This window comes from Bactrocera oleae, chromosome 5 (assembly GCF_042242935.1).
Source record: "Bactrocera oleae isolate idBacOlea1 chromosome 5, idBacOlea1, whole genome shotgun sequence".
NCBI lineage: Eukaryota > Metazoa > Arthropoda > Insecta > Diptera > Tephritidae > Bactrocera > Bactrocera oleae.
Genome location: NC_091539.1, coordinates 8,368,249 through 8,394,754, shown reverse-complemented (window position 1 = coordinate 8,394,754; position 26,506 = coordinate 8,368,249). Strand labels below are relative to the sequence as shown.

The 26,506-nt window shown below is 33.8% G+C and overlaps 1 protein-coding gene across 2 annotated transcripts; it reads right to left on the bottom strand.

Annotated features, from left to right (window-relative positions):
• Nucleotides 1–1,387: 1,387 nt before the first annotated feature.
• LOC106619343 (uncharacterized) lies at nucleotides 1,388–24,474 on the bottom strand. 2 transcript variants are annotated; one of them, XM_036376852.2, is made up of 7 exons: nucleotides 24,188–24,474; nucleotides 14,201–14,500; nucleotides 10,695–11,684; nucleotides 8,123–8,957; nucleotides 4,767–5,164; nucleotides 3,028–4,090; nucleotides 1,388–2,445 (listed from the first exon to the last, which is right to left on the bottom strand). In XM_036376852.2, the coding sequence occupies exons 3-6, from the start codon at nucleotides 11,362–11,364 to the stop codon at nucleotides 3,273–3,275; spliced, it is 2,721 nt and encodes a 906-aa protein (XP_036232745.2). In that variant the 5' UTR covers nucleotides 11,365–11,684; nucleotides 14,201–14,500; nucleotides 24,188–24,474; the 3' UTR covers nucleotides 1,388–2,445; nucleotides 3,028–3,272. The 2 variants fall into 2 exon arrangements, with proteins under 2 accessions (XP_036232745.2, XP_036232747.2); XM_036376854.2 differs by having other exon boundaries at nucleotides 14,248–14,500.
• Between the last annotated feature and the right edge of the window lie 2,032 nt (nucleotides 24,475–26,506).

Below are 26,506 nucleotides of genomic sequence, written 5' to 3'. Positions count from 1 at the left end.
ATAGTTTAACTAAGATTGAGCTTAACTATTCGGTAAAGGAGAAAAGTCGGTATATGTTTGTAGATAAAAAGTCTATTATCCTTTAAGCGATTGAATTTGCTATGGATAAAATAGTACAAAAAAAGAGGTATGTGACTTTGCAGATATACTAGAATCTCCATTCCTTTTTTTAGGGTTTTTTTACGAACCTTAACATATCCATTAAAGGTCCAGGTGTAAACAAACTTTAAGTTATATAACATTTTAACTTGATCGAAATTTAAAACCTGACAGTTTCACTTCCCTCTATAATGAGGCCCTCATAAAATAAAATTTTAAGTATGGAAGTTGCTGATGATGTAGATTTTTAATCGTACCTCAAAAATGGTTTTCGACAATATTTTGATCTACTACGCAAGATTAGCAAAATATTCACTTTACAGTGATTCTGTAAATGAGTTTAATACAAAATTACGTACTGTCTATACAATTTTCGTTATTATTCTATGTGACTCTTGGATACGAGGCCCAGTTAAACGAGAATGCAGAGCCTTGTACTTTCGCTTACTTCAGAAGCATACAAGTCCTAGTCAAGTTTAAAAGTGATTATGAAAACGAAGTAGAGCCGGTATTACGAACTGCCTACCCGAGTTTGCTGTCACTCCGATTGGTTCTAGGATTTGAAATTAAGGTAAAAAGCTGGGACTTAAATCTTTTAGTACTATTTTTGTTGAACTCTTGTCAAAAGAGCCTACTTCGAAGTCACGAAACACCTAGACAAGTTAAAAATCTATCTTGAGTTTGAAACTACGTTGTAGCGATATTGCAGTTAGAAATTTTAATTAACTAACTAGAAACTCAAATCCTTCGTGTGAATTTTAGTGCCACGGGCAATTTTCCATAAGAATCCGCTATAAGTTTGGAGTATTTACATTTTTTGAACTCTTCACTTAAAAGTGAAAACTCAAAGCACGCGCGAAATTATGATAAGCCTGGCTAAACATATGTATCTTAAAAACCGCTCAGCTGCAGTCGATGAGATTATAGGGTGTATTTCTTTCACGGCTAAAAAACTTGCACCCAAAAAAGCGTTTATAAGCCTCTGCAAACAAACCTAACCTCACTTTATTAGTGTTTTAAGGTTTTAGGCCCGCTAGTGGTATCATAAGCTAACTTTATGAGGGCTTCAAAGGTTAGATTATGTTAAAAGGTCGACGCTAACAGGGCGTTATAGCTTAAATTATATTTTTATTAGATTTTTTCTATAAATACTTCAATACAATTTGGAATCTTAACCTCCAAGTAAATAAGACACATTTTACATATTATTTTCAGATTTCAATAATTTTATTTGCGAAAATGAAATTTTCGAATATTACCTTTCGTGCATTATTATTATACATACCACACACAACTTTTTCATACATTTTAAATTTTATTTAAATTAATATTAATTAAATTTTATATAGAGATACTTATTATTGGCACACTGTTATATAATTCGAAATATTAAAATATGAATTAATTAAATATTTATATAATTATTACTTTTGAACTTTGAAATTTGAATTTTTACAAAACGCATTTTAATATTTCTTTATTGTTTTTAACTTTACTCGACGCTCACTTTAAATAAATTAAATATGCAGATGACAGCAGCAAAGATTGCAACCGCGCCAATGTCTCCCACAACCGCAACCACCGCAACGACAGCAGCAGCAGTAACGGTAGAGAGCATCAGCGTCAGCGTCAGCTGAGTTGTCAATTGTGGCAGCTGCCGCAGCTTAACTTTCACTGTCAACTGTCAGGCAACTGTCAACTTTCGCCTGCGCATTTTCTTTGCCTTAAAGCAGCGTTGCTTACGCGCTCTCTCTTTACTTAACGCCGCACAACAATAAAGAAAAATACTGCATGTTATTGTTGTCGTTACTTTTGGCCCAGTAAAAGGTTGTCACGTTTCACGAAATTGAGCAACGCTGCGATTCCAACGTACACGCAGCACGTAATGTAACCTCTTGCTCTTCTTTACTCTCTCTCTTATTATTGGCAAGTGTAAACGCGCTTGCAGGCGTCGTGGAAGTTGCAGAAAAAGTCGCAGGGTGTTGCCACAAGCGTGCAGCACGACATTCGGCTGACAAAGTTTAAACTCATCTCAATTTACTACGAAATTAAATTTACGTTATAATCACGTTTCGTCAGCGTTTGATGCTTAAATTTCCAACATTTAATTGTGTCACACTTCGCGGGGGGAGCAGGAGACGTGCGGACGCAAGCGCTCCTGTGCGTGAGAGGCGGAGTGTTGTGTGCTGACGCACAGCGTTGATTTTTGCACTTCTCATTGTCTGCTTCAGGCGCTGTCTGTACGTCACATCAAATAGAATGGTGAATCAATCGGAAAACTTTAATCTTTATTGCGAAAATAAGTCGGGAGAAAATAACTTTTTGCGTGCTCTTAAATATGAATAACTGAAATGAGAAGAATGAGTTAAATAAAGCAAAGAGAATTTTTAATTCTTTCTATGAATGCATAAAAATGTTTAATGATTTTCTTTGGAAAAGTAGTTGCTATAGTTTTAAAAGAATTCGTAATACAGTCGTTATATACACTTATATTATATAAATTCAATTATCCAACAAGTTAATTAAAAACCATTAAAATTTTTAGTGCTACATATATGCATATATACGGGGTTAGTTAAATTTTTTTCGGGACTGAATTCACGATTAATTTCAATGATTTATAAGGTATAATTATATTGCACAAAATGACTAAACTTAACTAAGATTTTTCGGGACTATATTCGGGATTAATGTCAATACTCGGGACTGAATTCGGAATTAATGGCAATATGAGTAATAAAACCTAAATTAAGCTAATTGTCTTAGCACTGACTTAACATATTTATGGAATTTTCATCTTCTTTGTAAATGCAGATTGTTCTAGGCTACTACAGAGTGCAAAATTCTATCCACACAAGAGCGTTTTTTAAATTATTTTAAAGCCTTACTTTTATAACCATTAAAAATTAATACAAAATATATACTCACCACTGGAAAAATAATCACATTTCCTCACACAACCTGCGACCCACATGCACACCCACATTCATCCATTTGAAATTCATTACTGCTGTTTATATACTCCGCTGCAACTTCAGAACACGCCGCAGTAAAAATGTCACCGCTCGTATAAGCACATCATCATGCCACAGGCTCAACTGGCGGCGCTTCGGTGCGCAAACCGTAGCGCCGCCATCAACGGCAAATCTGAATTCCCAATTCACGCCGCATTGTCAAGGCGGCGCGCCGTAGAAGTTGCGCTCCTTCTCCGTATTCCTGCCGGTGGCCATCTTTTTGAATTTCACCACAACACGCATGCGCTGCAGAAACTCCTCATGCAACATATTCACACACATAGAGGTGAGCGTCAGACCACTCAGTATGTACGCCGCGCAGAACCATACCACCAGCGTCGAGGTGGAAGTGGCTGGGCGCACATTTACACCCGGCAGCAGATCACAAAAACCGATTGTGGTCAAACTCATGAAACAAAAGTAGACGCCGTCGAAGATGGACCATTGCTCCAGCAGCGCAATGACCAACGAGCCGAACGTGACGTACGCGACCAGCAGCAGCACACAGAAGCCGACTGGCAGCGCCAGTGACCAGCGCAGCGTATGAGCGCCTTTAGTGCGTGTGGCCGGTGAGTGTGCGGAGAGTGGTGAGTGCTCGCCGTAGCTTAGCGCTTCGTCGGCCGGTGGACGCACGTAGCAGTAGGGTAAATGTGCGGATTGTGTGGCCTGCTGTGCGGTCTGTTGTGCGGAGCTGCCCGTGTGCGATTGTTGATGCTGCTTTTGCAGTTCTTTTAGTTTAAGATTACATTTCTTATCGGCGACTTGCTGTCGACTAAAACCGCAGATGGTGTGTCTTTTATTTGTGGTAGTCCGACAAAAACAGCAGCAAAGTAGCCGCTCACAAAAGGCGCTCGCCATTTTGGCCAGTATGCTACCGATGCTCGAGAGATAGACTAGTGTGAGTGGTATGCCAAGTGTGGCATACACGATGGTCACCATACGGCCGAGTGTAGTGCGTGGTGTGATGGTGCCGTAGCCTGGAAAAAGAAACAAAAAAGTATCTATTTATATATGTACCAGCTTTAAGACGCTGCAAGACTATGCTTCGGATAAGAGAAAAGAATGAAATGGTTATATGACAAAAATGCTGAAAAAGGAACTTCTTCCAACTTAATATCACAAAAATCTCCGAGATGGGAGATATTAAACAACTACTTTTTTATATAAAGCCACTGAAGTATTCGAATTATAATTTACTTGGTCCCTCTTGCCATCTAATTTAGCAAAAATTGAGTCCTAAAAATCTCAATGCTTCACTAAAGGAGAATTGGCTCTATCTCTGCTCTGATTCTATATTTCTTCACCGAAGCTATAATACCGTTCACAAATAGAAAAGAGTCCTTACAAGAACTTCGAAAAATCTTGGAAATTTAATTGGGATTATTAAATTTCCAAATATGTCTACCTGTGGACCAACTATTCGCACTGGAATTTACATCCCCAGTTCAATTAAGTTATATACTTTAAAGCTTAAGGCAAATCGTCCAAGAATCGTAATAAAAAAGACTGCTCTTATATTCAAATGTCTGGTTGTAAGCCCACTTCTTGCGTTTTTTAATTATATTTATCACTAAATAATATTTTAAATTCAAATTGTTTAAATATTTTTAAAATTTCTAATATTTCTATATCAAATTTTCCATTACAACTTACCCACTGTCGTCACTACGGTCAGTGAATAAAGAAACGATGTGGCGAAATTCCATTCAAATTGTTGTTGCTGCTGTTGCAATTGCCATTGACGCTGTCGGGCCGCTTGTAATTGCCAATAACGTTCACGTTGTTGCTGTTGTTGTTGCTCCTTTTGTTGTTGAAGTGCATCATTGCCATAATGTTTACTTGTAGCCGGTTCCATGCTATGATAATCGAAAGGCTGTTGCTGTTGTTGCGTTTGCCTAGATTGTGCATCATGCATCATTGTTGTAGTTGTTGCAGGTGCTATAACACCCTCTGCACCACCACCACCGCCACCAGCTGTTGATAGCGTCAAATCCATGACAAGCCTTTTGACTAATTGATCCTGAAATTTATTAATCTCCAAGGCAGCCAATCTGTATGCGGATAGGAGAGAGATAAGAGCGATGAGAGAGACAAATGTATGAAAAGAATGGTAGTGTAAAGCTTATGGTGTGATAAAAGTGAAGAACATTTAGTTTAATCGCATTAAATTCAATTTAATTACATTTGATAAGACGAAAATGCAATTAGGGTCAAGTGCTTGCGGGTTTTGCGAAGAATTTTATTGAATTACAGAAGTAGTTAAGTGCATTTGATAGCTTACAAGTGTTGCAATATTTACACATAAGCAATGTGAAACTCATAGTTGTATATATGTGACCACGCTCGATGAACACTTAGCCTCTTAGAGCTTTCTGCACTCGAAATTTGCAAATTTCATTAAAAAATATAACATAAGATTATTTGTAGAAGTCAAAAACACAAAGTCTGTGGAACTTATAGAGTTTCTAATATGTCAAGAGCTTCCTCTTCTGACCCGGCCTTGAAATATGAAAACAATCTCCTAAATTTCATGCACAAAAGATTGAGCGATCTCTTTTTGCGGTGATACCCATGTATTAGACATCTATCGTTTCAGTACAATAGTGAGTAGAAAAAACTTAGAAAATCTCCAACTCATTACCATAACAGACAGTAATGTTTTGATTTTCAATGATAAGTACATTTTCTACTAAACATTTTAGAAATTTCATCCAACCCGAGCTGAAGCGATGAAGCTGAGTCTGCGAGGCTAGACTATTCAAGGAAGATTACAGGGGATTCCACAATAATATATAGAGGCATAACGAACAAAGCTTTAGGAGGATTTTTTCAGGGAACAACGTTCACGATCAGTAGTTTCCGGACAAACGATTCTCAAGGTTGTGCATAGGTTGAAAGCAGAGTACCTCTTATGATTGAAACTCGAATTCCGAATGACAGAGAATCAATATTAATAGAAGGAGCTGACTATCTGATGAATTTATCTAAAGCATACTTTAGAACCAAAGACTGAGTTCCAGTTGTGCAAGTCTAAAGCACATTGTCGCTTTTTTCTGGTGCTGAACCAATGGGGAACCAGCGAACTTTATTCTAATAGGCATATCATACTATCTAAGCATAGAATTTTGGAGTAGAAAGCTGACTCATTATTGAAATTGAAGCTCATTATGACATATACTTGTAAGTATATATATGGCTTACGAATTAAGTGTTTCGTAAGAAGCTTGTTATAATGGTGAAGGTCGAATATGATGCTGTACTCATAGATATTCCTAATGATTCTATAATCAGTGTACATTGCACATGTTGGAAGCAGTGTAGTTCTTAGAAGATGATAGTAAATATTCCAATTAATTTCTTAAATACAATGGGAGCTTCTATTGTCAAGCCATGCGTTCCGTTACTTAATAACAGTTAAATCAACTACATTACTGTTTTGAATTCCCGAAATGGCATAGAAATCATCAAAGTGGAATTGTTGTGCATACAATATGTACTCAAATCTAACTTCAAATCTAATAATGTTCCGTAAGTATATTGCAGGTATATAGTATGTATGTAAGAGCATATACATTCCTCAATCAAATGCCAAACACAATCAAATAACGTTCACGGGAGACAATCACTACACTGCTTAGGTTTCCTGGCATTCGCTGCACCACATGGGGCAGCCGCAAAAACAATACGCACTAATTTCCAGGAAATTTAAGAAGCTCGGTATGCATGCAAAAGATTTATAGTGCCTACAAAAAATATGCGCACTAAGAGGCAGGGTTTCATCTGATTATCTAGATGAAAGAATACTGAAGAAACATATCCGAATAGTTAGAATCATATTACGAAAGGTTCGGTGTTCCGATAAGTTCAAATACTTGACACTGTAAGAATAAGAAGTTATCTTGCCTGAGAATAAAAATATTTGACAAGAAAAGAAGCCTGTAAATTATCATGGTTCATTTATCAGTTTATTTATTTGAATCCCCAATTAAAACAAAGAATCAGTTTCACTATCGAGACTCTACTTCGTTGATAGATCTTACCAAATGACAGCTTCGTTGGTTTTTATGGTACCAGCTTTACTGGAGAATCTCGCCAAAGGCTCTTCTATGCACAATAAAAAATTCAACAAACTGAATCATCTAATTCAATATCTTGGAGAAAGCAAAAATAACCAAGACGCTCGATATCGAAAAGCGAATGGGCAATTTCGTCAGCAGTCGTGTAAATGTTGAGCTTCGGATCAGTCCACAGTCTATGAACCTTAGACTATGAAGGTTGGGATCAGTCTTCTGCATCGAACTATAAATCGATAACTGTCTGCAGACGAGGATGTCGAACCACAAAATTTCTGTGCTTCAAAATCCATTTACCTGCCGGATGAAACGAACAGGACTACCAACATCAATTCATTCTAACTGACTACTTTCTGAACTCATCTCGTACCCTCTGAACTTGTCCCATCCCTAACCAAAAAGTATCGAACTGTAATTTGAACACCTCGTCGATGAACCCCAAACTATGAAGTTTCATATTAGTAATCAGACGTTGCCTTAACCAACTTCTATACACCAAAGTTATTCGAGCTGCTCGAGGAAGCAAAAAAGACTACGAAACTCATTCTAAATAAATCCCTTCTATATTGATCTCATATTTCGTTGCAAAGGGAACTGCATCGTATCCGCTGAAGTTTTCGCACCTCTTGCAAAATCAGAATTTCAGGCGCAGCCGGTATCGACGTTCCAGCTGCAAAGTCCTCATTTTATACAAACTTATTTACAACCAGATTCAGTAGGATCTAATAACCTTGAATATCGTGCTAGTTTCTTTGATAATCTCTAGCATAGTACCTGTCCTTAGCAATAAAGCTTTTATCACAACTGTCTCAGCACTCTTTGAATTTTTTCTGCCCAAACTTTTCGTCGACAAACTATTTGCATGCACTGTAAACTGTTTCACAACTCGCAACGCTTATACCGTTGCTGTAAGTAACATTAAACATAATTACTCACTTGGTCCAATTTTCTTTGTAGAGTATATTCAATGAAACCGTTATATCCCAAATATTCTCCACAGTACGCTGCAACGCCACATTTTCCCCACTCCATGCGTCGCCATTCTCCGCCGCCATGTCAGCCATCTGATCCTCATCGTCATCTCCACTATGCAACCCCACATCGACATCACTGACAGCCGCATTAAAGTCATTGCCAATGACAGCATCAATGGCATTAGTAGCACGATAGGCACGATGCGCCTCCACAGCCATAGCTTGACGCAGCGTTGCATATGTAGCTTTAGCTGCTGCCATGTCGTTCGGCTGTTGTAGCAACATGCTGTTAGGCGGTGGCCGCAACTTGTTGGTGGCATGCCTGCTGTCAGTGTATGTTTCCTTTTCCGCTCTTGCAATCACATCAAAGCGTGCAGTGTCTGTTGCAACGGCTGTTGCTGCTGCTGCTGCCATCGTAGCGTTCGCCACCATCACCGCCGCTGTTGCATGCCACATTGTATTCGGCGTGTTCACGTGGAACTTGCCACTGCTCATGCTCGTTATGCTGCTTTCGTGTGGTTGGCCGCCATCAGTTGCAGCAGCAGCAGTATCAGTTTCTTGCAAGCGCGCTCCGCCTGTGGTGGTTGCCAGATCAAATAATGGTTCACTGGATTTGTATAACTTTGACTGTGTTCCAGTGAAACTGGCTTGCGGTGTATGCTGGTTTTGTTGTTGTCGTTGCTTTTGTGTCGATATGTCTGCATTTTGCGTGTATAACCAGGCATTTGGATCACTGACAACGCCCGCTGCGCTGCCACCATCGCCGGAAGTTTCGATGGTGAGGAATAGAAATGAGCCTGTGTCAAAGGGAAATGTAATTGAGTTTTCGGCCGTGGTGAATTAGTGTGATCGAAATTGGATAGTTTTTAAATTATTAGCTTTTTTGTTAATATACATACGTACATATGTGATAACCTTAAAATCAATAAAAAAAAAGTTGAATGTCTTTTACAATTTTGTGCAACTCCCCTTAGTTTAGGCATACAATTGTTTTTTGTTTTATATTCTCGAAAAACAATTAACTTTAAACATATATTATATACATACATACATACATATATACATATTTTTGTTCTTGAATGAAAATAAATTTTATGAATATCTTGTACTGCAAAAACTAAAAAAAAAATATAATATTTTTATATATATTTCAATTCTTAAACGAAAAAGCACTTACACAAGTCAAAAACAATTAATTAAAACTTTATTATCTCTCACCCTAACCCTATTTTTTTTGGAATTTTAAATTTTATTTGAGTTTTTTATAACTCATTTTCAAAACTGCTTCATTCAAATTTAATTTTTTTCCAAATTTTTTTTCAAAATTTACAAAAAGTTTCCAATACTCACCATATATGTGAAGGTTTTCCTAATATTATCTCGTAAACTTTAAAATTTAAATTTTATTTCTTTATGATTTAAATTTCAACTTCAAATTATTTTTAAAAAAATTGTTCGAACTCATACATAGTTTTTCATTAGAAACATTATTTAGTTTAATTCCGTATGCATATTTTGTACCTATATCTCAACTCTGTTCGAATTATTTTTTTATACTTGATTTTTAAAGAAATCCGTTTCTTTTTCATATTCAAATTGAAAATTTTAAATTTCTGATTAATTTTTTCTGCTTATGACATATAACATTCAATTTGTGTAGATTTTTAAACTTTTAACTTCAAAATTTTAATTTTTTTATTCAAATAAATTTGTTTTTTGTTTTAATTTTTTAATTTTTTTTTTTCATTTTTAAAATTGTTCTAACATTCTTTTTTTTTAATTTTTTTTTTCAATTTTTATATTAAATCTAAAGAAAGCTTTCTACTAAAATTTTCCTTAAATGTATTTAATTTTTTTCATAAACAATATTTTTTTTAATTTTAAAATAAAAGTTCAAATATTTTTTTAATCACATTTTACTCTTTTTTTTAATACACTAATTTTAAATTTCTGAAATTAATTATTTCTGTCGGCTTACAATTTCTAATATCAAAGTAAAAGTCAAGCACATTTATATTGAATTTTATTAATTTAAAAAACAATGTAATTAAAAACAAGCGTTCTTAATATATTTTAATTTTTTTTATATTTTTTTTAATTTAAATATTTTGAGTGCTTTAATGTTTTTAAATTTTAAAATAAAAATTCGGATATTTCTTTAAAATAAAAGTTTGTCTTTTAATTATTTCTAATTTGAATTTTTAAGCAAAAAGTTGTTTAAAAAATGTTTGTAAATAAAAAGTAATATTTCGTCAACCACATCTTATTAGCCTCGCTCTCTTTATTTCAACGTAGAAAGTAAAGAATTAATTAAATTACCAAATTTCCGCTTTTAAATTCCTACAATATGCCATTCACTCGCCTGCCACCAAACATTTCCAAAAGATATGCACGCCAAATCCATTGATTTATGGAACGAAAATTTCTAAATAAAAGCAGCGCACAAAAGCCAACAACACAAATACCCAAAAAAAATGAGCAACGAAAAAAAAATCGATGGCAAAAACAGTAATAAACACGAACTGTGTACTCACCAATGAATAGATAGCCGAGCAGCAGCGTGCAAATACCCAAATTGGCAAACAATGCGGGCCAAAAAGTCAACGCGGGCAATTGCTGCTTATCGCCACCAGCATCCTCACCACCCGCACCACCACTGTTGCGACCACTGCTAAAGCAACCGCAAACGTTGTCGCGCTGCGGTGCACCCAACTGCTGCTTGTGCGGACTGTTCACATTGCTACCTTTGCTGCCGCCACCGCTGACGCTGCCCGTGTGGCTAATTTTCAGAATTGTCGCAGCAGACGCAGCAAGTGGCGTGGGCTGGGCGGACACACCTGCACCCACACCCCCGCCCACCATATAAGCATCGACGGCGAGCATTGTCGAAGCGCCACCTAAACTTGCTACCGATGCGTAGCGATACAATTCGCTGCCAGCACCGCCACCTGCGCCATTTTCCACGCAGCCCACATCAATGCCACTCGCTGTGGCGTTATTGCTGCTGCTGCTGCTGTCATGTGGGTATGTTGTTGTGTTTTTTGTTGTTGTTGTTGCCACTGCTACTGCTGGCAGCGTTGATTCGTAGCGATAATCCGTCTGGTCAATGGTCGCACAAGTGCTGGTATGCTGTTGCAGTTGTTGTTGCTGTTGCTGCAGCTGTTCAATGGGTGTGGCTGTTGGCAGTGATAATTTCTCGTTCATTGAGTTTGCGTTTTTTTCGTCCGTTATTTGTATTGTGTGTTGGTTGATTTTGCGTGTTTTGCTTTCACTTTCTCGTTCGCAGCCGAATTGCTGCTGTTTTGTTGTTATTTTTTTTTTTATTTTGCGCGTGTCTAGTGAAAATTCACTTCATTGTGCAAACGCTGATTTGGTTGTTGTTGTCAAATACTGATGAAATTTGCACTGACACGTTTCTAAATTTTACGCGCAGCCAATTTTTCTAGCTTTTTTTTATCATTGGAAATATTTTTTTGATTATGCTATGTTGTTCTATTCAATGCGTGTTTATTTGGCTTTGGCTGCTATTGAAAAAAAAATTTAAAAGGTAAAAATAATTTCAATTTAAATGTAAAAAGATATTTTTTTTATTTGTGTTTTTAAATTTTTCCAAATTTTACTTCCACTTCACCTCATTCTGTTTTGTATTTTTCTTAGTGTGTTCTCGTTGTTATCTTGACTTTTTTGCTGCATTTCAGCGGTCTGTCCACAGCCCTATACAATTTGTTTACGCAAAGGCTTGTATTTTGTTAAGCTGAAAGAGTTCCATAATTTTTTTAAACTTTTTTCAGTGCATAATAAAATTATGAAATTTTGATTGCATCTCTAAAACTTCCTTAGAATACTGCGAAAGACGACTCATATTGGACCTATACTATATTCCGATCATCATTAAATTTTGTCTGCCTGTTCTGTATATAACTCGACATAAATACAATGATATAGGTATAGACAAAAATCTAATTTTGGCATTCCAAAAACGACGAAAAATTGGGGTAAATTGCAACCTTTTGCTTTTTTTTTACAACGTCACCATTTTGTTTTTTTTTATTACCGGATTTTATTTGTACGGTGAATATCTTTTTGTGTAACGAGAATATATTATTTTTAGGTTACATCTACGGAGAAGACTAATCACTGCAGCAGTGGAGAACCATTTTTTGGCGCCTTCGGAGATCTCATATAACTCAAAAAATATTTTTTTTAATTTTTTTTTTTTATATAAATATACCCAAAAATTTCAAAATAATCGAAGTAGTATATTTTTGAGTGTTTGGGTATGCGAAAGCTTTGTGCAAAGTGGATGCCACGCGAGCTCAAAATTAATTAAAAACAATAACGAATTTCTGATTCTCTGAAGTGTTTGAAGCTGTTCAATCTAAGTGAGATCGAATTTTAGCGTCGATATGTGACAATCGAAAGTCAGCCATGTGTACTTTGAGGTGCTTTTACTGATAAACATACGAATGATTTTCTTATTGCAATGAGCGAACTAGTAACAGGCCACTTTGAATAAAATATTTATGGCAAATCTGCGAATAATTTTGAAACATTTTTGTTTTTCATGCTAGTTTTTACACAAGATATCAACCATTTATCTTTAGAATATTAAATAAATCTAAACTCTTTATATTTAATAATTTTTTTTTTTTTCATAACACTGTTGAGAATTATAGCGTATAGGCAGACTAGTGAAATTAAAAGCACTTAATACTTAAGTCTGAATATCTAAATATTGTTTTGTATAACACATTGTATATTTCTAGTTAAGGAAAAATAATATCTACCTAACGGCGTTTCAAATAGCAGCTAAATTGCGTCAATTATATCCATCTGCTTGCACATTGGCATTGACCGAATTTAATCAAAACGAATAGATTTATCTTCACAATACTTATTACAACTTTTTATTCAAGTCCACCAAGAGTTTCACTGATACACTTTCTGCATTGTAACTTTTGGGTTCGTTATGTTTTAAGTTCAATGTTTAAATTTGTATGTACTTTCTGGCACCTGGAATCAGTTTCCGCTATATATGGCGGGCTGATTGAGTAATCAATCTAAGCTTAGCTTCTCAGTATTGATCAAAAAGCAAGGAAATCTCCAAAACTGTTAGGTATACATATCATCCACTTGAATGTTTAGTGTCCCCAAGGAAAGAATTTATGGAAAGCTCTAAAACTTTGAAAGCTCTGGGACTTCGGCTCATCGACTCGTGATCAGAAAGTATGTACATATATTACAATATACACTTTATTGTAGCCGAAGTTTTCAAGTGTGGTTTATCTTAGTTTCTGATACTCATGTTAAACTAATAGAACTCATGCCTCCTTACGGAGTATTACTTGAGGGAAAGTATTGGTTCTAATGTCAAACTTAGCCCACGACCTCTTCGAACCCCCTATGCGGAAGTTAAGTGATCTCTATTCGGGCGATCACTCCTTCTTTGGCAATATCTATGAACATGCTGTCTGCTAGTTATGATACGACTTAGGTTGGTATAATCCGAATACTTTCGTGATTTAACTATAACAGTTTTCCGAAGTCTTGGCAGCAGTTGGAATTGAGTTACTTAGTACAGGGAGGGCTAATATTTATGGCTGCAATTAGAACGGTTCCCTTAAGCTCAACCTGACAGTTCAGCTAAAGTTACTTCATCCAGGGATGCCGTATATATGGACATGCCTATTAATAAACTCTGAAGCTCTACTTGCTAGTTCAGCTAAAGATACTCAGGGAGGTCGTACTTGTATATACAGGACTGCAATTAAAACAGTTCCCTGAAGCTCAACCTGGCAGTTTAGCTAAAGTTACTTCACCCAGGGATGCCGCACACATAGATGTGGTTAGTTCTCTTATCGACTCACGTTCTTCACAACATATTACATCAATAATTTTTATTTTTTTTTTTTTAAATTAATCAGATTTAAGTTAAAATTTTCACTTTGTTTGCTTGTGTGCTTGTTCCTTTGCTTCCGCTAATTTTAATTATTTCTACGTTTGGTTGGCTGAATTCTCGGAAATCTTCTTTTGTACTTACCACCTCATTTTCACTCGTTATTGTATTTGCTGTGTGCTTTTTCTTACTTCTTTTGTTGCTTATTCAAATTGCGGGTTTTTTCACATATTGATTGACTTTTCTTGTTGTATTGGCTTTTATTTTTTTATTTACTCTTTAGTTTTGTTCTTTGTGCATCAAAGCTTGCAGAAAATATTTAATTTTGTTCAATTTCGCGGCGTAATCCTCCTTTGTTTCGCTTGCTTTATTTAATTTGACTTGTTCTTTTTTAGGTTGGCGTGGTTTTCGCTTTTATACGCTTTTATTGGGGGATGCATCAAGCTGCAATGAGCAAACAAAGAAAAGAAAGTGGTCGGTGATTGAATAAAGTGCTGCGAATATTAAATTAGGTATGTTTAGCAAGGAACAAGGTATTTCTTAAAAATTTCCATAAATAAGTAAGTAAAGCTTGTGAGGAGATGAGACCTTTTTTTCTCGCTCTTCATTTGTTTCCTTTACTATATACTTTGTGTCCAAACATTAAAATATAAAATAAACAATATTACTGCATATTAGTGCATATTTTTAGGCGCATAGCCCATTTATAGTTCAAAATTTTTTCAAGCAATAATTTACTTATTTTATTTTTACTTTTATTTTTCACTTTAGAACATATTCTCGCCATACAATTTTGATGAGCAAACTCAATCGCTGAAACCACACCTCGCATAACAATTTGCTTAACCTTCGCTCATCTGCCTTTCAAGCCATTAACATTCTAATATATTCGTAAATATTTACTCAACACCTCCATTACCTCGGTTATCCATGCCGCTGCATACATGCATACATATATCAGCAAGCAAGTGAGATGAGTTCAACAACTTGTTGCCCTAACAACCCGGTTTAGAGTGAACTCTCACGCTTAAACGGCTGCCGGCCAATACAGCAACATAACCGTACTTATTGTTGTTTTTGCTGTTCTCAACATACTTCGGCCAAGTTACAGCTAAATCCCCAGCATCATCAACGCTTAGAGGCGTACAGCTGTCATGGCGTGTTGCAATGGAGTTGCTATACAAGAAAACACGGACACACATATACAAACATACAAAAATACATATTTAGTATATATGTATATGCATCTGTATATAGTGCGGTGCAAGCGCAATAAAGTTATGCACTCTTCGTCTTTTTTTTTTGCTTTAACCGTCAGCTCACCATCTATTATCCGACTTAGATGTTGTTTGTTACAATGTTACGTATACGCTCGGGTGCGCCATGTCTAGGCGCTGCCTACTGCACATATATTTGCAAGACTTTTTCAAGTTCTGCCGCTATTTTTTCAGTTTTTTGTTTCTATGGCTGTTATTGTTGTTTTTGTTATATAATATATTGTACATAGTTCATGCTACTGAGGCGTGGAAAAAAGTTTGCGATGTAACTGATTGCAGGTCTCTTGCGTCTAAGTGGTTGTTTCTTTTGTTATTGCTACTGGTTTAAATTTTTAATACTTTAAGCGATATTTTGCTAGTTTTTTTGCCATGGTTTGGTAGGCAAATAAGTGTCACTTCATACATAGGTAAACTCCAAAGTCTATCATTGTTGTCAGATTTTTGAAATAAATTAGTGATTGTGGCTCAGACAGGCAGTCCTTGATCGAGTATCGTGAGAGCCAGAATTTTTTTTTCAACACTCTTAGTTGTTTTTCTAAAAGTAAGTCAATTTTTAGTAATGACGACCTATTGTTTTATATATTATATATTTTTCAAGCTTAGTTTGATCTATTACTTTGAGACAAACTCACACTCTAAGTCCGGGTTCGTTTCGCGAACGTGTCTAAGTATAATGTCAGCCAGAAAGTATTTTCTATGAGGTCAAGTCTTATTTCGGACAGCCTTTAACGGAAAGGTCTTTTTTCCTGTCAGGAAAAATCTTCTTATGAACTTCCCATATACTTCAAAAATCATAGAGCCATCTGTTCGCCAAACAATACCAATATATATGAAAGCTGCTCCAAATCCATAATATAGCAAAGTTGTTAGTAGAAAGACAAAGCGATTTCAAGAGCTCCTAAAATCTGAAGTATCAGCTAAAAAATACTCGCAGTCTCAAATTATGCAGAAGTCACAAAGAGCAAAAGTTAAACGTTGAAGTTTAGCGAAATTCCCTTCAAATATACAATACATACATTTCCATATGAATATCGTGTATAAAAGTCTCAGAGGCTATTGGTTAAATAGAACGGGCCACTTGGGCTACAAAACCTTAACTATGGGCTACTAAACCTTCAACTCAGTTTAATTATTCGGTCTCAATCTGTTCTTTAACACCAAGTATTATAACTGTGTGGACGAAATTTAAATCCCTCATAAATCATCGCATATCAAGAAATAGTTATAGATGAGGATTTATCAACCGAAAACGGTCCATAGTACACTTGAACGGTTTATTCTATTTGAAGCAAAAATGAGGGCATTTTTCGTAAATAAAAAGGTTATCCAGCAAGCTATGGAAATATCAGTGTGTATATATCTATTTCTGTTGAAATCTTGAAAACATGGCTAAATGGTAAGAAATGGGGCCTGATAAAATTCCAGGCGTCCACCAATCTGAAGCTTCTTTATTTTGCGCTCGCCCGGAACCATAGAATACAATATATATTTATTTTCACCAATTGGACAATAAAAGTTAAGCAGTATATGGCAATCCATGTTAAGGCTCAGAGAATTTTTAGACGTATCTTAATAATCCATGAATCATGAGACTTACCCCCTCACCTAGAGACATGATAAATGTGAAGAGTATATAATTTTTCGTACTTCCTACTTCTTAATCTTGAAGATGCGGTTTTGCACCAAGCCAATCCTGCAGAACTTGAAGAAAATATATTAGCGGGTGGAGAAGTGACATCAAGTCTATCACCTATACCTAATTACTTTTTTTTTGTTTCTCTCTACTTTGAGATGTCCGTTACCATATGTAGTCCCTGATTTAACTAAGGAATATGACTTGTCTAGAGTCTGGGACAAATTTCATAAAACTTGGAATTTAATCCGCGATATTCTTGTGCTACATAGAGTCCAAGTTTCAATCAAACGTAATCTTAAAGATTTCTGTTTATAATTTTTTCTCCGAAGTACCGTTACTGTCCTGTCATGATGATAAACATGTTGGCGTGAAACGCAGAGTAGCAAATCTCTATATTTACAATACATACTGGTCAGATTTGAGTTTATTCAAATACTGCTTCTTCTTAAAGTGATTTTTCTTTAATTCAGTTTATTCTTTGATTTTAGGCCACAATTTTACTTCTTTCGCTTCATCCCCTGTTTTATTGTTTTTTACTTTTTTTCTTTCTTACTTTCTGATTTAAGCAATATATAGATACTCAATATCTCTACAGTTATTGTTGTTAGCTTTTGTCAGGTTTTAAAATGCGTTTTCATTGTTATCAGTAGTTTTGTTGTACAGTCAAGTAGTTGTTGTTGTTTAGCATGTTTTACACATGTCGCCCTTAAAGTATACTACGGAGTCTACCAATAAAACTACTTAAAGGCAACAACAATGTCGAATATTTCAAAACTTTACAACAGTCTACATAAACTGGCACACATACATGCATAGGGATGTGAGCTGATTCTTATAGAGTTTGTTAGTATGTGCACTTTTAAGCACGACTGTAGCAATTGAGGGTTATAATGCAAAAATAGTTGTGTGACTCTGTGTGTAACAATGCATATACAGAGTCAGTAATATATTTAACACACATACATAAACACACACATATACATACTTATATACAAGTACAACTGTCTGACTTAAGCGCCGACTTGTCAACAGTTAAGTGCAAAAGCTGATAAATCGAGATAACAGAAGTACGACAATAAGAATACTTAGGAGACTTAATTTCGCTTCAAATGCGTTGATATATACATACTTACTTAAATATATATCTTTTCGAGTCATATTAACATGTCTTTGGAGTACAATCATACTCATTTGTTGAAAGTCAGTTAAAAAGCAGTTAGCTAAGAAGTATATATACAAGTAAATCTTTTACTTTTTTTTTAGTTTTTTTAGTCTAACTCAAAGACTCTAAAAAGCTCTTACTTAACCTTTTTTTCATTTTTTCCATTATTAATTTTTTAAATTAACAAAAAAAAATATTATAAATTTGTAAAAAAGATTTTTTACATAAATGCAATTTTAAAATATGTACAAAAAGTTTATTATTTCTCTATCTCGATTATATCGAAGAATTTTTATTATAACAAAATTTTTATTTTTTTTTTAATTAAAAAAAACTGTGTGTTTATAGAATAGCGAATATAAAATTGCAAACAATGAATATAAGGAATATTTCATACAAAAGTAAACACTTTTCCTAAAATCTGTCCTTCTTCAAAATTTCATTTATTTGAATAAATATTTTAAAGAATAAATATAAACCTCGAACATACATTTATAGTGTATACACAAATATATTTTCTGGAAGACAATATATCATGAAAAAAAATTACCCAAAAATATAAATTTATTTTGTAACAAAAAATTTATTATAAAATTAAAAATTAATTTTTTAATATGCATATATATGTTTTTTTTTTCAAAAATCGTTTCTTTGGACAAAATGTCTCATGAAAAAAAGTTACTAAAAGAATATAATAAAAAGTTTATAATCAAATTAATAATGAATATTATAATATTTTTTTTTATTTGTTTCAAATATTGTTTGTTAGGAAAAAATATATCATGAAAAAAATTATTAAAAGAAACAATTTTTTAATAAAAAATGTATAATTAAATTAAATTTTTAATATTTTTTTTGTTTCTATTATTGTTCGTTTGGAAAAAATATATCATGAAAAAAAAACATTACCAAAATAAATGTTTTTTATCATAAAATTATTATATTATATTTGTGTTTTTTTATTATTATTTATTTACTTTTTTTTATTATTATTATTTATTTTGGTTTCTTTTCTAATAAAAATATGAACTAATAGAAACTATTACATGTATAATAAATACTTATTACTTTCCGAAATATTATCCGAAATAATTTTTTTCTTATGGTTTTTTTGTTTTCTTTTAATTTTTAAAAAGGCGAAACATCTACATTTTTGAGAATATGTAATATTTTAAACTTCAATTTTTGTAATTAATAATTAAATTTTGCTTCAAGGTTCTTAAATGTATCTATTTTTTCTTGAAAAAATATGAACCACAATTGAAAAAAAGCATTTGCATATGCATTCAAAGTAAATACAACCCTGTGTGTATGCTGTTACAATTTGGCTCACATGCTCCCTCATGTATGTATGTATGTGGCCAATTTGTATATGTCTGCATGTATCTACTCATATCTTACCCACAGCAGCCAGCCATAAGTCATTGCACCGTGCTGTGCCACATATCACATTTCATGCACAGCGAACAAAGCCTTTACTGTACATATCTACATATACAGTTATGTGTACATATAAGCACAGTTCTACGTACCTAGCAGTAGAGTTAAAGTAACAACACTGAAGAATTGTGACCAAGACCGCAGCTGTGCTGCTTTGTGCGCCATAGTGTATATGTGTATATATATGTGTGTGCGTCTACATGTGTCAGCGAATGCCAAGAAAAGCGCAAAAGCAACACAAATCAAGGCAAGTGATGGAAAGCAAGACAAAAGGCGCAAGAAATGGTGGGGAAAGAAATGGAAGAACTTTGAATTGCTAAAGCTTAACACATTGTTGTTGCATGTATATATGTGTGTATATGTATGTCACTTAAAGAGCAGCCAAGTGGCAGCGAACCACAATGCTTTCTAGACCGCGCCATGGCTAAAACAACAAATAATATTTAAAGTGCACTTAAATGGCGCGACGCAAGCAAAGTGAAGCGTCAAGCGAGTTGTGAATTTAGCATAAAATTGTATTTAAATGCTTTTGTATAAGTGTGTGTGAATGGAAAATAAGCAAACTCATATTTACATATATATATATATACAACAAAAAACAAGAAATTAAATTTGGCTTCACCGAAGCTATAATACCCTTCAGATTTTTTTAAGCTTAAAGGATATAAAATTTTGATCGACAAGTTTGTATGGCAGCTATATATATGTTTAGTGATCCGATATAAACAATATGCTTGGACAATAATTTATACCGAATTTGGCGAAGATATAATATTATATATTGCAAAATAAAAGAACTTTTCTATATAAGAACTTCATTTTGAACGGTCAGTTTGTATGGCAGCTATATGCTATAATGATACGCTCTGAATAATATGTTCTCATATTGTAACATTGTCTTGGACAATAATCTATGCTGATTTTGGTGAAGATACATTGCCAAATAGAAAAGTTTTCCATACAAGGACTTGATTTTGAATAGTCAGTTTGTATAAAAAATATATGCTATACTGATCTGATACCGTCAATTCCGTCAAATAAGCAGCTCCTTGGTGAGTAAGGGACCTTTACCTACTATATACCTACTAAATGCTTAAAATTTTCTGTATGTGTGAGTGTATGTGCTAAGCAGTCATTTTACCATATATATGTGTATATTCTATATATGTATATGCATTGGTATGTATATGTATGCGTGCGTCTGTGTTCTCCTCAGCACTCAAGCGTCTTTTGGAGTGCACTCAAGTGCATACAGCCGCCGTGGTCGCTTGGGTTAGCGACAAAATAGCAGACAAGTGGAAGCAGACGGTACAGACATGCATTTCCATAATACTTAACACAACACATACATTTATATATGTACATATATATATATACAATATTTGTATATTTTAAAGTGTGTCAACTGACTGTTAGCGAGCGCACGGCGTATGAAAGACTCAATTTGAGACGTATAAAAATGTGTAAAATGCGAGCGCTTAGCTGTAGCATAGTTTTAGGCGCATTAAAAAACACATGTATGCATATAACGGTAAATATTAGAAAAATGCAATACTAGTTTATGCAGTCACATACTTTGTATTTTTATGTACACACACATTCATATATACATACATATGTTTATATAGCAGCTACAGCCTTACGCCAGTCATGCTGACAACTGAAATTAATACTCGCGCTGCAGTTGCTCGCAGAAATAAAAATAAAAATAAACTTCTAGTCTCGCGCCAACTTTTCCGCTTAGCTAGCTTTATACACTTATTACTTGTTCACGGTATGCGGGTCTACAGTTATAGCGTTTAATTTTTACTACATTCGTGTGTTGTATAGCGTAAAATTTTAAACAAAAGTTTACAGTTACAATTTTTCGTTGTTGTTTTCTTATTTTTTTGCGAAATAATACTCGCTGAAATAACGGCAAAACCGCTACTTGCGTATTTTTTGAAATGAGTGCATGCAGACCGCGTTGAAAATGTGCCTACGCATGAAGTAACATAGAATTTTTTCAAAAAAAAAAATATTTTTGAGGTCAAGTTATGTATTTTTGGGAACTTTTAAGTTTAAACCCATTAAGCACCAAAGCAATTAGTGCTAACTTTTTGTTCAGATTACAAGTTAAATTTATATTTTTTTGTAATGAAATTTACTCAAAAAATATTTAGAATAAATTTTATTTAGCAAATATTTGTTTGTGGATTCTTTAAATATTTTTTTACATTTTGGTGTATTTCATAAACAATTTTTTGTATAGGATAAGTCGCTTTTAACTGAATTATTACTATACTATACTGAAGTTTCTTACTTCCCTAAAATCATGCTACGTCAGTAGATTTTTACGAAAACTAGTCTTTGGTGAAGTTGAAAATTGTATGTGTCTGAACATCAATTGCTTCCAGGTTTCTCATCATTATGTGTACTATCAGGAAACGAACGAAGAGAGCTGTTGCTGTAAGAAGTATCATACCCTTCTCTTAACATTTTTAGACCAACTCCTTGAAAAAATCAAATATTTGTGTTTTGTATCTTCAGACTCTTAGCATACTATCTTTCAACCTTAAGCCCATCAAGTAAAATTATTAAAGTCAATAAGAAAATAACTAGTATGCAAAAGCAAAAGTAAAATGAATTAACCGCATTCCCTAATGTATCACTAATATTTTAGCGAAGTCGCACACCTAAAATTCTTGCATTACCATGATTACACATATATAGTTGCGGTTATAATATCTACAACTCAAATTAAGCCTAGCGACTCAACTTCGACAGTTCGAGTGGTTATTTGAGTGGTATATACAAGCTTATTTTAAGTGGTATTAGCAAGTTTAGTTACCGTCATTTTATAGTAACTATACTCTGTACAGATTATGTTAAGTTTGCCACAAAGTTTGTAACACCCAGAAGAAAACGTCGGGACCCTATAATATATATATGTAAATGATCAGCGCGACGAGCTGAGTTAATTTAGCCATGTCCGTCTGTCTGATTGTCTGTATACACGTGAACTAGTCCCTCAGTTTTTGAAATATCGCACTGAAATTTCGCACCCGTCTTTTTCTCCCCACGAAGCTGCTTATTTGTCGAAACCGCCGATATCGGGCTACTATAGCAAATAGTTACCATACAAACTGAACGATCGTAATCAAATTCTTTAAAGGAAAACTTTTGTATATGACAAAAAATCTTCACGAAATTTGGCATGGGTTAATGACTAAAGTAAATGTGGAATCTCTGAAGAAATTGTTCCCTATAGCATATAGCTGCCATACATACTGACCGATTACAATCATGTCCTTGTACTTTTAAAACTTTTCTATTTAAAGAGATATTTTTCTTAATTTTATCATGGATTATTGTCCATGCCAACGGTGCAATTTCCGAAGAAACTGTTTAGATCGGATCACTACATCATATAGCTGCCATACATACTGACCGTCAAGTTCTTGTATGGAATCTTTTATATTTGTGAACGGTATTATAGCTTATTTTCTATTTTATGGTATTTCTTTATTATTCAAACTGGACATAAAATCCATTTTAACTTTCATTATTAATTTTTATATTAGTTTTTAGTATAGTTTATATTTTTCCATTATTTAATTTAATATTATTACTTTTTTTTGTTTAAATTTCTTCGCTTAATTTTTTTAAATTTAATTTCAAATATATAAGCTTTGAACACAAAAAGTAAAAAAAAGTTAAATTTTTTTATTTTAGCCTATTATTACTTTTTTTATTATTTTTATTGTTGCTTATATGTATAATATAAAAAGTATTTAATTGAAAATATATTTTTAATGTCAGTTTTACTTTATAATTTCCTAATATTATTATTTAAAATTTTATTTATTTTTAATTTTTTTTTGTCTATTCCCATTTATCATTTTTTTTACAGTAATTTTATAGTTTTTGTCTATATTTTTTTAACTCTCAATTTCATTGTAATTAACATTAAAAAATATAAATTTTTAATACCACAATATAATGTCAATGTTATATATGTATTTTCTATACAAAAATATTTTAAATTTTTTGGCTCAAGTTATCTTATTTTAACTCTTTATTATTATCAAAACATAAATACCGCACATTTTATTTTAAAAAGAATTTGGCATTAAATAAATTTAAAAATTTCTAACATATTAAATTCTCGAAAAAATTAAAAACCTTTTTAATACGCGAAAAAATGCAAAGCATTTTTACTTCAGGAAAAAATTAAATATTTAAAGTTCTCAACACAAGAAATTCACACTCAACGCTTTTGCTGCTTTAAAATTCGCATTGTCATGCAGAACATATACGCAACCATGCCAGCTGTAACACTTTCGCAAACAAAGAGAAAACGAAAGATTTAAAAATAAAAAATGCAAACGTCACCCGTGGGAAGCGTGCTGCAGCAGCAAATCATAACGGCACACCGCAATGACGTACCACGGTGTCTGCTGCAATGGGACACCGTTGCTCTGCAGCACACAGAAACAAAAACATTATAACGAAACCGTTACATGCACCAACACAAACAAAGCATGCCTAAAAGCCAGCTACTACAAAACAAAATGTGTGTTTGCAGCATATTTCAAGGCGCAAAAACATAAATTTTTAATTACGCAAACACTTACGTGTATGTAACGTTAATGTGCGTACGTATGTGAGTGTGAAAACATTTATTTTTTATTTTTGCTTTATGAGTGCCGAAATTACACCGTTATTTTTAGCTTTCACTTTTTGCATTATTATTCTTGTTTATTGTTGTTGTTCCTACATTCGTTCACTACTTTAATCTGTCATTAATTTATGATACATTCTCTACTACACCACTTTCGCGTCACTACGCTTTCGCTACCGTTGCGCCATTGGTCTGCGCCGTACATGCACCGTTAAATCACCGACCCGAACTGATGACTGCTTGGCCAAAGCAAATATTGGCTACACTACTGCACCAGTGGTGAAATACAGCAGCTGCTTTTGGTATATGGAATTGTAGCGTTTACATATATACCTAACTTTACCGTTAGCTTAGCCATTATGCTTATGTTAAATGTTGAATTTTTTCCGTCGCGCTGTTAACGATTATTACGCGCGCCGCTAACGAGCTGCCAATAACAGCTAAACGTTTACCTTTGTACAAGAAAGAAATTAAGTAAAGTGAGTGTTGTTGTGAGGTGAGTTTACAAAGCAGCAAGTTTTTTGTGCTATTTCACCTCAATTGTATTGGTTGAACTCTCGTTCTGTAATGTCACAGGGAGTGCTCTTACTTTGGACACCACTGTACATTGTTTCTTATATTGCGGAGTTAGCGCTCTTTTTCTCTTTCATATATGCTCTCTTATATTTATTTTGTTTCATTAACATGTAACTTTTACAACTTTAGAATACCTTTGTACTTCTATTGAAAGGTAAATGTTATAATCAGCTTGTTTATATAATATATGTCTTGCTTTCTAGTCTTCTAACATGTCTCTGTACTTTCACTGTGTCATATTCACTTTGCCTAGTTAACATATATATTTTATAACTTAAGCACACCTTTAGGCATTAGTTTTACGTAAAATTCTATAACCACTATCATGTTAGTATTTCTCTTTCTTCTAGCATTCTTTCTCGTCCTTTCAAATGGCTGTGTTCTGCACTCTCGCTCTTTCAAAATTATTATGTCTCGCTAAACTTGCAGCCTTACAACTTTAGCATACTTTTAGCAGCTGATTTCTATACTTGCCAGCTTTCTTGGCGTCTACGTCAACAATGAACTACCCCTTATGCAATATTAAAATTCTTCCCCGCTCTGGTGAATACAAATGAGGTGAAACTTTGCATATATCTCTATTTTTTTTACTTTTGTGACATTTCATATGACTTTTGTTGACTTTCAGAAAAATATTATTATTCAAATTATGGCTTCCAAATAAATTGTGAGAAAAGTTTTAGCATGCTTTTATGGTGCAAGGCTACTGTTGAAGCACAAAACTATACTAAACACATGGTCGGAATGAATACTAAAGGTATGCAAATATTTGTATACAAAAAGTTTATAATTCTATATAATCTCAATATTCGAATGATATTTTTGGTCAGGTTGTTACTAATGTGGTCTTCTATAACCATTTTTGGAATCAGTAGTCGCTGAATATCTATTTTGTTTATTTTATCTGCATTCAGCTGCTATTTCAAGGCACTAAAAAAGCAATTACTCATTTAATCTATAATTTATGGACCACATTTTGCTTTCAACAAAGTCTATTTCAGGCTGGTCCTCACCTGTATGTCCTGCTTTATTTCCAACCTTGTTTATTTTTAATTATTTTCTTCCTTTCTTAAGATTTCACCACAGCACTCGTTAAGTTTTTGTCTACGGTGTATACTCCACAAATAAAGATAATATTATTTGTTCCCATATTCTTAAATATTTATAACCTTGCCGACGAAAACTTAGCTCATACACAGCCTAACAAGTTTTATCTAAAATTGGCGGTAATAGCTTTTCAAATCTCCAAGACCGAAAATTAAAACCTCTGTGCCTAAGACTAACTTAATACTGAGGATTAAGTGAGAACCGGTGATTTAATTCCAAGCATATAAATTCAGTCCAACCCTTAACTCAACCCAAATATACCTAAAGTATTTATTTTTTAATTGTTGGTTAAATTTTGACCGACTATAGCGATTAATATTTTTTGAAATATTTTGAACATGACGAACATGAGGCGTAGCGTTAAAATCGGTCCAGGCCTTGGTCTAGCCTCTATATACCAATCCCTTTGGTTGACTTCGTGTCGTATATAAAGCCTAATCTAAGAGTTATTTTAACGTATTTGCGTAAAGATGTTATTCAGCATAATTTGGTTTGTAGTAACTAAAAATTGAGGAATTCGGCTTACACGTTTCCAATAAAATAATTTTCGAACAAATGATCTTTGATTACCGTTCTCTTCTAATAGCTT

Coding starts and splice junctions, on each gene's coding strand:
- LOC106619343 (XM_036376852.2), bottom strand. CDS start 11,364: ATGAACGAGAAATTATCACTGCCAACAGCCACACCCATTGAACAGCTG. Junction 5,165..8,122: donor TACAAAGAAAATTGGACCAA/GTGAGTAATTAT, acceptor ATCCGCATACAG/ATTGGCTGCCTTGGAGATTA. Junction 4,091..4,766: donor GACCGTAGTGACGACAGTGG/GTAAGTTGTAAT, acceptor TTCTTTTTCCAG/GCTACGGCACCATCACACCA.